This window comes from Pleurodeles waltl, chromosome 4_1 (assembly GCF_031143425.1).
Source record: "Pleurodeles waltl isolate 20211129_DDA chromosome 4_1, aPleWal1.hap1.20221129, whole genome shotgun sequence".
Taxonomy (NCBI): Eukaryota; Metazoa; Chordata; class Amphibia; order Caudata; family Salamandridae; genus Pleurodeles; species Pleurodeles waltl.
In genome coordinates this window covers 603,089,496-603,102,755 of record NC_090442.1, presented here as the reverse complement: position 1 = coordinate 603,102,755, position 13,260 = coordinate 603,089,496, and the positions used below count along the sequence as shown (strand labels likewise).

Here is a 13,260-nt window from a genome sequence, read left to right as displayed (position 1 = left end):
GGCAAAGTTGTAATGAGTGGGTTCCTCCTTGTTTGTTCAAGTAGTACATTGTCGTCATATTGTCTGTTTTGATGAGAATGTGTTTGTGAACAAGAAGAGGTTGAAAAGCTTTTAGTGCTAGGAATACTGCTAGCAGTTCTAAGTGATTTATGTGAAGTTGTTTTTGTTTCGTATCCCATTGTCCCTGAATGTTGTGATTGTTGAGATGTGCTCCCTATCCAATCATTGATGCATCTGTTGTAAGAATGGAGTGAGGCACAGGGTCTTGAAATGGCCGCTCTTTGTTTAAATTTGTGGAATTCCACCACTGAAGCGAGATGTGTGTTTGGCCGTCTATCAACACTAGATCTTGAAGATGACCATGTGCCTGTGACCATTGTTTTGCAAGGCACTGTTGTAGGGGCCGCATGTTTAATCTTGCGTTTGGGACAATGGCGATGCATGATGCCATCATGCCCAACAGTTACATGACAAATTTGACTGTGTACTGTTGGTTTGGCTGGATTTTTGGCAATATGTTGTGGAACGATTGTACCCTCTGTGGACTTGGGCTTGCAAGTGCTCTTTGGGTGTTTAATGTGGCTCCCAGATACTGTTGAATTTGCGCTGGCTGTAGGTGCGATTTTTGGTAGTTTTTTTAGAACCCTAGTGTGTGTGTAGGGTGTTTATTACATAACGTGTATGATACTGGTGCTGTGTTTGACTGTTGGCTTTTATTAGCCAGTCGTCGAGATATGGAAAGACATGGATATGTTGACTTCTTATGTATGCTGCGACTACAGCAAGGCATTTTGTAAATACTCTGGGAGCTGTTGTTATCCTGAAAGGTAACACTTTGAACTGGTAATGTTTTGCTTGTATTACAAATCTGAGATATTTTCTGTGCGCTGGATGGATTGGTATGTGAAAATATGCATCTTTTAGATCCGGTGTTGCCATAAAATCTTGTTGTTCTAACAGTGGGAATACATCCTGTAGTGTTACCAGGTGAAAGTGTTCTGATAGGATGTAAAGATTGAGAGTTCTGAGATCTACTATTGGTCTTAATGTTTTGTCTTTTTTGGGAATGAGGAAATACAGGGAGTAAACCCCTGTTCCTTTTTGATGATGTGGCACAAGCTCTATGGCTTGTTTGAGTAATAGTGCCTATACCTCTGTTTGCAACATTGAAATGTGTTGAGATGAGAGTTTGTGTGGTTTTGGGGGTATATCTGGAGGAGTTTGTGTGAACTCTATGCAGTAACCATGTTGGATAATGGATAAGACCCAATTGTCTGTCGTGATGGGTAACCAGTGGGTGTGGAACTTTTGTAGTCTTCCTCCCACAGAGGAAGTGTGGTGAGGGAAGATGTGGATGAAGTCACTGTTTGGTATGCGTGGGTTGCTTTGAGGGCTGATATTTTCCTCTAGATCTGGGAAATTGTCCTCTGTAGGTTCCCGAACCCCCCCCCCCTCTCTGGTATTGTGTCTGGTAAGAGGGTTTGGATTTGGTGGTAGATGGCTCAGATGGTTGGGGTCTAAAGGCTCCCCTATATTGAGGCTTTCGAAATGAGCCTCTGTATTGAGTTGAGTAAAGCGCCCCCATAGCTTTGCCAGTGTCTGTGTCTTTTTTCATTTTGTCAATGGCTGTATCAACCTGTGTGCCAAATAGTTGGTGTTCGTTAAAAGGCATGTTCAGATAAGCCTGCTGAATTTCAGGTTTAAAGCCTGACGACCTACCCCATGTGTGTCGGCTAATGGTGACCGCCATATTAATAGTTCTTGCGGCTATGTCTGCAGAGTCTAACGCTGACCTGATCTGATTGTTGGTAATTGCCTGTCCCTCCTCTACTACCTCCTGGGCTCTCTTCTGTTGGTCTTTGGGGAGATGCTGGATAATGTCTTTCATCTCATCCCAGTGGGCCCTGTGGTATCTGGCCATTAGCGCCTGGGAATTGGCTATACGCCATTGATTAGCTGCCTGTGATGCCACCCTTTTACCCGCAGCATCGAACTTTTTGCTTTTCTTATCTGGAGGGGGTGCATCACAAGAGGACTGCGAGTTAGCCCTCTTCCTTGCTGCGCTGACCACTACGGAATCTGGAGGTAGCTGTTGGGTAATAAAAGCTGGGTCTGAAGGTGGCGGCTTATATTTCTTTTCTACCCTTGGAGTAATTGCTCTTGCTTTAACTGGTTCCAGGAAGATTTGATGTGCATGTTTTAAAATGCCAGGAAGCATGGGTAGACTCTGGTAGGTGGCGTGAGTTGAGGACAACGTGTTAAATAAAAAATCACCCTCAAGAGGTTCTGTGTGCATGGCTACGTTATGAAATGCCGCTGCCCTAGCTAGAACCTGTGTATATGAGGTGCTATCCTCTGGAGGTGATGGCTTTGATGGATAGCACTCTGGACTATTGTCTGAAATGGGATCATCATAAAGGTCCCATGGGTCAGTGTCATCCTGGTCTGACTGTACAGAGTGTGCTGGAGACTGTGCAGTGGGGGTAGCAGGCGGGGAGGCAGTTATGTGAGGAGAATGAGGAGGAGACTGGTGAGGTGAAAACTGAGGAGGCGGAGATTTTTGTCTCGGTTTTGGCACTTTAGCCGGTGGCTGATCAGTGTCCAAATGTCCATGAAAGGCCAGTTTTCTCTTTGTTTTTAGAGGAGGTGCAGTGAGGATTTTGCAAGTGTCTTTATGAATTTGGATTCTGGCCTGTTTTTCGTCAAAATCCTCCATTTGCTTAAGTTCTTCCGCAAATCTATGGCTTTCTTTCAATTGCTTGGAAAGTCCATGCTCCTCTGTGTATGTGCGTTTTTTCGGCTCCGAAGCCGGTTTCTTCGGGATCGAAAGGCCTGAAGTACTTGTTGGCCTTGGCACCGAGAGGGACTTTCGGGGCTTCGACTTGATGGGTCGGTGTTTGAGAATTTCGGAGCCTGTGCCTCGGCTCGAGTCCGAAGGCTTCGTTGGTGTGGCCTTTCTCGGTGCCGAAGATGTTGCTTGGTCACCGGTAGTTTTCCTACGGGTGGAGCCATGGCCTTCTGGCAGTGGCGTCCCTGAGGCCTTGTATTTGGGCTTGGATTGGGTCTGGGCGAGCATACTCATGTGCTGGCCCGCTGTTATCGGTCGGTCATTGTCGGACTCGTGCTCGGAGTCGGACCCCCGAACGGAGACTGCGGTGTGGATCATCTTCTCTTCTTCTGCGTCGAGGCGTCCGGTGCTTCTGGACGCCATCTTTAACCTTCGCGCTCTTCAGTCTCTCAGAGTCTTTTTCGAGCGGAAGGATCTGCAGGCCTTGCAAGTATCCTCTCGGTGGCCTGGAGATAGACACAGGTTACAGACTAGATGTTGGCCTGTGTAAGGATATTTGGCGTGGCACCGATGGCAGAATCTAAAGAGGGTCCGGTCCATGAGGCTTCAACAAGACTTTTGATCGGGCCGACCAGGCCTAAGTTGGGCGCGGGTGCCCCGAAGGGCAAGTAGAGATCTGTGTCCGCCGGTACCGAGGTGTCGATGATATATGGTACTCGATCGAAAACAATACTGACGAATTTAGAGAGTTTGTAATACTTTTCTGACTCAAACAACCGGAGTGAAAAGAAACACGTCCGAACCTGATGACGGAAAAAAAACTATCTAAGATGGAGTCGATGCCCATGCGCAATGGAGCCAAAAAGGAGGAGTCACTTGGTCCTGTGACTCAAAAAGACTTCTTCGAAGAAAAACAACTTGTAACACTCCGAGCCCAACACTAGATGGCAGGACTGTGCATAGCATGTGTATCTGCAGCTACACATGCCATTGAACATATATATATATATATATATATAGATAGATATATATATATATATAGATATATATATATATATATACGGTCGCCACTAGCTAGTTATAGTTAGCACCATGTTTCCATACAGAAAAAGTGTTTTTTGACTTGCCTATGTCTTTGGCACAGTTTGACGAATCTTCACGAAATTATTTAAAAATTGCCCCGGTGATTCTTGTTGCACATGGACAGTTTGGGGATGATCCCTCAAGCAGGGGAGAAAATGGGAGGGTCAAAAAGATTGTGTTTCACATGTTAATTCTCATTGGACCTTTAGATACGACTACAGCCCAAACCACTGTACGAAATTACAACAAATTTGGCAGAAAGCTAGCTTTTGGTACGCAGATTACGCTTTCGCTTATTTGGTGTTAATCCATTCAGTAGTTTTTTAGATATTTAAGGAAATCCAAATTTGTACATCTGTGATCGCGAATAATTTGTGAATATTCGCAAATTTTCACGAATAGAAGCACTGTAATTGGCTGGCTCCAACCTGAACAGAAACTTGCAGTTGCCATTTTAGGTAACAGAAAATGGTCCCTGGGGCTGAAAAACAAAATGAAAAGTAGCATAACTGTTCAGGGTGGAGGTACCCTGACCACAGGAGTGTGAAATAGGGGTGTTTGGGGTTCAAATTATGGGTTTAAAATGATTTTTCCTCACCATGCGCGATATTCGCAATTAATCGAGAATAATCACGAATAACCAAACAAAAAAGATAAAATAAAAAAAATTCAGACTCATTCATACACTAATTCATTAACTCATACATGCACTAAGAGATTCATGCACCCACTCAGGCACTTATGCACCCACTCACAGACCCACTCAGACCCTCATGCACCCACTCACAGATGCACTCAGACACTGACGCACTCACTCACAGACTCACTCAGACACTGATGCACCCACTCACAGACCCACTCAGACCATCATGCACCATCACAGACCAACTCACACCCTCACGCACCCACTCCCAGACCCACAGAACCACTCACAGACCCATTCAGACCCGCACGCACTCTCTCACAGACCCATTCACACCCTCATGCACCCACTCACAGACCGCAGCTTGGGTCTAGGTGCATACAAGAGTGTTGGCCGCTAGACCAGGCCATAGGCCAGGCCCTGCAGCCAACCCCTGCTGCGCATGGCGGCCAGGCCCTGTGGCCAACTGTCGCCACACACGGCCGAAGGCTGTGCACAGCAGTGGTTGGATTAACGTACATTAATGAAAATGACTTTGCTCTAAACAAACGTGGCAATTCACTGAAAAAAAAACAAAGGTTACAGGGACATTATATTTAGAAAATAGCATTTAAAAAAAACCTTAGAAATTCACTTAAGAAACCTAAGGTTACAGGGACAATATAGTTATGTTCTGAATTTACTTGCACAAAACCATAGAAATTCAGACGTTATAGTTCGAGTTCTTTCAACTAACTATAACTCCTGCCCTAAGGTAACTATAACTCGCGCCCTCACCATGCACTGTTAATTACCCCAAAAATGACAAATGACAGCACTTTTGACATCTTTGATAACATCATTGATGTCACTGTAACATCTGCAGTAAAATTATTGTGCATGGCGGAGGCACCAGTTATAGTTACTTTAGGGCGTGGGTTATAGTTACTTGAAAGAACTAACTATAACTGCAGAATTGCTATGGTTTAGTACGAGTAAATTCAGAACATAAATATAACGTCCCTGTAACCTTATAGTTAGGACATAGTTTCCCTAGATGGAGCATTTTTGTTTTGCCTATAACTTTGGCGCAGCTTGACGAATCTTTAAAAAAATTCTAAACTTATACTTTGGTCAGTTCAGCTGCTTTCTTAAAAGTTTTGGGGTGATCTGTCAAGCGAGGCCTGAGAAAAAGGGGGGTTCCAAAACGCGTTTTCCCCGATTCATTTTTCCATAGGACCTTTAGACAGGTCTACAGCCCAAACCACTGGACAGAATTACACCGAATTTGGCAGGAAGCTAGATCCTGATTTGCAGAGGACACTTATGTGGTTTGGTGCGAATCTGTTCAGTAGTTTTGAATATAAGGCAAAAAATATATAGATGTATATGGACGCGGCTCCTCTGCAGATCTGGATCAATGAATCCCGGGGAAAAGAAAAGGCCCTTTCTTTTCTTGGCTCAGGGGGTGGGAAACTAGCAGTGAAAAAACGCATTAGGGGTCAGGATAAAGGTAACCTGACACCATAGGACATTTAGGGCCAAAAATTGCCCAATTGTTTGTTTTTCATCCGACTTGCAGATCCCTGGAAAAAAGGCAGTGCGCAGAGCGGGGTTGGGTTGTTATAAGAGTTGGCCTCAGGGCCTGGCCACAAGTCAGGCTCTGCGGCCAACCACTGCCGCGCATGGCCGAAGCCCGTGTAGGCATGGGTGGCTATAGGGGTTGGCCACAGGTCAGACCCTGTGGCCAATTACTGCTGCGCATGGCCAAAGGCAGTGCCCAGTGGTGGTTGGATTACTTATAGTACTAAAAATTACTTTAAGTTAAAAAAATGTAGAAATTCACTGTAAAAACCAAAGGTCACAGGGGCGTTATAGTTAGGCTCTGTTTTTTTAAATACAAAACCATAGAAATTCACCTGTTAGAGTTATTTCAAGTAACTATAACTCACGCTATTGCCATGCACTCCTAATTATCCCACAAATTACAGCACTGATGACATGTTTGATAACCTAATTGATAATGTCACTGTAACATCTGCAGTAAAACTATTCATCACATTACTGTGCATGGTGGGGGCGCGAGTTATAGTCACTTGAAATAACTCGAACTACAACAGGTGAATTTCTATGGTTTTGTACATTTAAAAACTGAGCCTAACTATAACGTCTCTGTAACCTTTGGTTTAATAAGTGAAAAAAATTAAATCTATATATGTGTGTGTGTATATATCTATATATCTGTATATATATATACATATATATATATATATACATATATATATATACATATATATATATATAAATATAAAACAAGGGAATTCCTCGGACTAAGAAACATAAATAGTCCCACAAGCGTAGACTGTCCTTAGTCACACATAAGTCTGTGTCTAAACAGGGATAATAAAGTGCTACTACGCTTGCCTCATGTGAACATGAACAATTCCCATGTTCACTAAAGAAACATATTGAATAATGTTTTTTCTTTTCAGGAATCCACCAAAGACTGCATTTGTTTTGTGGCATGGACATGAATGCTAACAACGTCTTTACCTGTTTACAGACCATCGCACAAATCTTAAGAATCTGGTGAAAACATCAACTTGTAAAAATTAAACACCAAAATTATCCACTACAAAATGAAGACAAATTTTAATCCAACACGAAACAGTTTAAAAAAAAACTAAAATGTATTAAAAAAAGGACTGTGAGATACACATTGGCATGTTTTAATTGATTGGTACATGCATTACATTAGAAATGGATCTTTCTAATGTTTTTGTTTGTAGAGGATGTTTCAAGTGATGGCAGAGCGGGTGAGGTAAGAACAAAGTCTAGGCATTGTTTTGATGGCTTAGGTTGATGAGTAGCACTGAGAGGACATGTTGACGAGACAAAAATATAGGAATATGGGTGGGTTTCACCCCTGTGTCAGGCACAGGAGGCATGCTCGGGCCTCTTTTGGAAGCAAAAGAGCATGCTGATAGATCACTTGACTAAAGGTTGTTAGAACTCCACTCCAGCACGGCTGGGCTGACCAACTTTAATCATATCCCTTGAACTAAGTGGCTAGATGTAACATAAATCCAGGGCCAGGAGGTGGGGGATGTTAATGTAGGGACCAAATAAACTGTGTAAAAGGCAGGACCAAAGTTAGCTAAGATGATGAGAAGAAATCATTTGTGCATGTTCACTGTGACATAAGGAAACGTCAATGCCTTTTGTTATGAGAATATTAAAAATAATCTGCCTCAAGAGGGAAATGAAAGGTTGGAAAACCCAAGTCCTCCTCTCAACACACTAGCTCCTTCCTATGCCTCCTCCAAGAAGCAGAGAAAGCAGTGGTATCAAGGACAGACCTCAGAGGCAGTTGCAGGCATACATTCTACTAGTTATCCCACTGATGTTTCCACCAATAAGCAGCTGCGTAGGTTCGGGGGGAATGTTAGACCCTCTTGATAAATGCGATTCCTGATTAACATTTGGGTACAGGTGCTTTCAGTCAGGTATGGTGAAGTGTCTGTCGGATTTCACAAGGCATTTTTCCATACACACAGACGAAAGCTTACACATGCTCTAACCCTCTCCTGCTTTGAAAGTTTTCAAAAATGTTGGTTATTTTAGTATTGTTTTTTCTCTCATTTAGTATCCATACCATTCCGTCCTCTTCTTCCTTTCTACTACCTCTAAAATTCTGCAGCCACTGTATTACTTAAGTAGGTTATCCACCACATTTTTGGCACACAAATCGCACACTTGAACACTGCACCAATTAAGTTATGTTGACTTTACATAGTACCCTGTATGACTGTGATATATGCGTTATAACATATCTATGTAATGACTACAACTTTTTGTTTGTTTTGGGTCCCTTGTTTCAATGATATCATTCTATGTTGATACTTACTTTCTGGAATTTTGCACTCTTTGACACAGCCACCTATGGTTTGATGGTCCTGTTCACCATTTCTTAAAATGGCCCAGTAGTATTAAACCTAAGTAAACCCAAATCCACCACTGTTTTTGTTTTTTTCCATACGCATTAACACCTTCTCAGGGGTTGTGGGTTGGCCCTTGTTTCTTATTACTATAAATGTAGTGAGCAATGTTCGGGTAGTAGCGTAAATTTCTACTAGTTCTCTAATTTCTTGTAGTCAAGAAAGTCAAACTTCATCTAAGGATTATTAGAACATTGGAACGTCAGCAGCTCCATTTAAAACAATGGAGTGCTGCTGGCTTTTACTGGCCGGTAAAAGCCCGCAGCGCCAAAATTCCAATGTTCGCTTTGTTCACAGCAACAGCTGTGAACAAAGCCTCACGGAGCCCGAGGGGATTTTAATTCCCTCTGGTTCCGTGAGGAATTTGTTTTATTTAATAGAACATTCTGCCCTGAGTGGCAGAATGTTCTAATAGCCTTAGAACCCGCCGTAGCGGGCTCTACCGGCTATTAAAGGCCCTCTCCCTTGTTAAAGGCCCTCGTGCATGCCTTTACTAGCTGGTAGAGCCTGGTACGGCGGGTTCTAAGGCTATAGAAGCTTCTGGAAACTAACAGGGGGACTGATCCCAGTGGCCACCAATGCGGTGAAGGATTTTCAGGCAAGGATAAGGTGAATACAAATTTGTCCCTGTGGTTTGTCGTCTGCTCTCCTTGCTTTTATCAGTTTTACATAAATCACATCTGCTACAAATAACAGCACTTCGTACAGTCTGTCCTCTAATGCTACAGGTTTGTGTTAATCTAAAAGTATAAGAGTAATTTAATCACATTAACTAAAAACATCTGCTGTTTTTCACATTATTTCCATCAGAAGTTGCAAACTAAACTAAACTGGGCATTAAGTCAAGTAAGTTATCTTCCAGAGTCGCTAGATTACTTTGTGTTATAAATGCACATTACCTTTTGACCCTTGGAGTGACTGAAAAAATCATCTGGCCAAACGTCCTTCCCAAACATGACATCATCGTTCATGTAAATAAACTTCTGTGACAGGCCGGGGATCCGGTGAATGTGAGTCTCGATAGCAGGAGAGCTAAAGGTTGGCAGGTGGCTCACATTCCGGAAAATATCCTGATCACAATAAACAGAACTTTTAGAACATGTTCCTTTTTTAAACACGAACAATGTCATCCTAATAAACGCTATTTTAAAATGATAAATGCATAATTGTTACATCAAATTGCATATTTTAAATCATAAATATTAGTTATTTCCTACAAGAAAACCGCTGACTCCAAGAAAATGCAAGACTAACTGTAGATAGGCCTCAGGAACTGACTCTGGAAATTTCCATTTTGGTAAAACTCGGATTCATACAGGGATAACAAGAAAAGAGAGGTGTGGAAGAGCGGTGGTTTACAGCCTGGCCACTGCTCCCCACTCTTTGAAGACCACCTCGCTCATGAAGGGTGAAGGTGAAGAGCTGACCTGCTGTGGTATTGGAGCACAATCCCAACAAAGGAGCAGGAAAAAACATCCTAGAGCCAAGACCGATTTGTCTCTGTACGGGTGCCTTGGCACTAGACACAAATCAGAAAAAACAGAGAAATGAGAAGCAGAACCTGGGAATGGGGCTTCCCAAGAGTAACAGTGTAATAATGATCACGCACAAGGGCCTGCAAGACTTCTCCGACTACCCTGAAGGGAAAGCTGCATTACTTAAGGGGTCTGTGGTGAAAGTAGTGCATGTGAGCACCAAGTGCCCTGGAGGATCGGAAGGATTGGGTATTACCTTGATGGGATTGAGGGGGTCAAATCTAAGAGAGGACAGTAAGGGCTGTGGCCTAGAAGAAAGAGCTCTTCATGATGACCAGAGTTCATGTGGACTGGAATAGAATAGTAGTAAAGTGACCAATGAAACGCCAGGTCTTGCAGGATCTTATGCAAGAGTTACTTTGTCTGGGGCTTGATGAGGCCATCATGATCGCTGCCAAACTTAACAGCGTGGAAAAAGAGTTGTCTCTGTTCAGCCAGATTCTGCAAATGAGTTTTTCAATCCTGCTGTAAATCGTCACACGTGAGAAGTCAAAACCAGTAATAAGGAGTCCTCAGAGGGCAGTCCTTGATGGAGTAGTTCTTGGTATGATGGTGAATCAGTGAGATTAGTCACCTGTGCCTAGGCCATGAAGGGCTATGACCTACATTTGAAATAATATGTGCCGTTAGCAGGGACGTTTAACATATGTATTCTGCCGAGGTTCACAGCAAACTTAACTTGTTTAATGACCTTCCCTTCACTACACACTTCTGAATAGGCCGATCCTGGTCGAGGAGCTCAGATTAATGCTTCGGACATGGAGAAAGTAAAAGTGCATGTATTTCTGGAAGTCAAGAGGTTGCCTTATTCTGCATTTGGCACCATGGAAATACTAGGCAAATATTTGGGGATAATTGATAAAAGATTGAAAAATGAATATGTTCTTGTTCTCAAAGCCAGGCTGTGTTTGCAGGTGGAGAATTCTGAAAGAATAATATTACTAAACAAAACTGTCAAACATAGCCACAATATTGGAACTTTCAGTGCAATTTTGTAGCCTCTTCTCCGGTTTGTAAGGGCTAAGATCTGAACTCTCTCGCAATCAGAACAGCAAGTTTTGTATCAATTAACACATCCCCCAAATGTTCTCCAAGTAACTTTCTGCAGGTCAAGCATGCAGAAATATACTGAGGAAAATGCCCAGTAAATCAGGTATATTCGGATTTTGGTAAAGAATGCTCCAAAATCTGTACATTATGTCAATGTTCAAGGGCTAAACCTGTAAGAGGCAATCATCGCATTCTCAGCCAGGCCACTCGTAATGAGGGATATAGTGTATTATAAAGAATCCCACTTGCCATCTACAGCTATTTTTAACAACATTTCTACATTTGATAAAAAAAATCCAAATTTTTCACACATATTAGGAAAACCTTAAGCTCTACCACAACTTTCCCTTCTTGTCAATCCAGCTTACAGCATCAAAAACACTGACCTCTGCCCGCAATTTCCCTCCAAATCTTCCTTTATGTAAAAGGTCCTCAGAACTAAGGGTCTGATTACGATCTTGGGAGGATGGGATACTCTGTCACAAACGTGATGGATATCTCGTCCGCTATATTACAAGGGCTATTATATCCTATGGAACTTGTAAACGGTGGGCGGGATATCGGTCACGTTTGTGACGAAGTACCCCATCCGCCAAGGTCGTAATCAGGTCCTAAGTTCCTTTAAATGAACAATTCACAACCAGGCCTCAATTGTTTTTTCCCTACCAGCAAATTTCCTTTCTATTTTCTTTCACATTTCTTTGCTACAAACCTATATTGCAACATTCAGCATCTGAGGAAGAATAGTACTTAAACACCTTCAAGTAGAAAACTGTGTATAGTTAGTTTATAGTGCAACACACACTGTGCCCCTGTCCTGCCAAGATTGTTGAGCAACTTTCAAATCTTCCCTTTTCTTATGGGGCAGTGTGCCTCTGAACTGCAAAAGCTTCAAGGTTCTGCCTCTCAGTGTACGACCACAGCAAACTGGCACAAAACTTACAAAACTGTCTTTCCAATATATATGTTGGAAAATGGCCTGCTATGAAGGGTCACCCCAAACATTTTGCCTTTTCCCTCAATGTTTTGTTAATTCTTTTTTGTTGGACCTAGGACTCTGGGCCCTTTACCACTGCTGACCAGTGCTAAAGTGCATGTGCTCTCTCCCTACAAACATGGTAAATATTGGTGTATCCACAATGGGCATATTTAATTTACTTAAGTCCCTAGCAAAGTGCACTATATGTGCCCAGGGCCTGTAAATTAAATGCTACTAGTGAGCCTGCAGCACTGATTAGGCCACCCACTTATATAGTCCTTTAAACATGTCTCAGGCCGGTCACTGCGGAGCCTGTGTGTGCAGTTTGACTGTCATTTCGACTTGGCATTTAAAACCCCTTGCCAAGCTTTAAACTCTCCTTTTATTACATATAAGTCACCCCTCAGCTAGGCACTCTGTGGCACATAAGGCAGGGTGCTATGTAACTAAAAGGTGGGACATGTTCTTTTAAGTTTTACATGTCCTGGTGGTGAAAAGTTCCTAAAGTCGTTTTTCACTACTCTGAGGTCTACCCCTCTCATAGGTTAACACTGAGAATTCCTTATTACATTTAATAATCTGTAATTCCTAGTGGAGAAGGATTAGGCATATCATGTTTAGTACCTATGGAATTGTAGTGACATATCCTCTTTAATGGTAAAGTCGGATTTATGTTTTCAATTTTGAAAATGCCACTTTCAAAAAGTTGACATTTCCCTTCTCTTAGCCCTGTGTGCCTGCAGTCTGTCTCCCATACATGGCTTGGGTGAGGTGACAACTGGTTTCCAGCATTCTCTCTCAAGAGTTTCATACAAAGGAAGGGTAGGTGTGACTAGGTGGCAATCTGCATGTTGATAGGTCATCCATGGCAGGATGGGAGGGAGGAGCTGACACTTACACCTAATAGACAGTGTCTGCTGTGGACTGCTTAGCTCTCTGTAGTGAGTCTTGAGCCAGGGCAGGAAGAAAAGACCTCTGTGCACTTCAGAGACCATACTTTGAAAACATCTCCACTTCAAAGGCACATCTGGGTAGAAGTACAGGACGTTTGACCCTACCAAATTAGTACACTGCTGGACCTGTGAAGAACTCTGCCAGGAAGAAGGACTACTATGCTGCTACAAGGACTGCCACTCTGGACTGCAGCTCTGAAAGAACTGCTTTTCTGATATGCTGCCTGCTGAGAAAGGACTATCCCCATCTCC

The 13,260-nt window shown here is 42.8% G+C and overlaps 1 protein-coding gene across 2 annotated transcripts in view; it reads right to left on the bottom strand.

Moving 5' to 3' along the window:
• The window catches only part of GNPTAB (N-acetylglucosamine-1-phosphate transferase subunits alpha and beta), a 417,324-nt gene that overhangs the window by 196,994 nt on the left and 207,070 nt on the right, over positions 1-13,260 (bottom strand). For both annotated transcript variants that reach the window (XM_069229013.1, XM_069229014.1), the window contains one exon: positions 9,391-9,561. In XM_069229013.1, the coding sequence (XP_069085114.1) occupies positions 9,391-9,561 (171 nt within the window). The remainder of the gene's footprint in view (positions 1-9,390; positions 9,562-13,260) is intronic.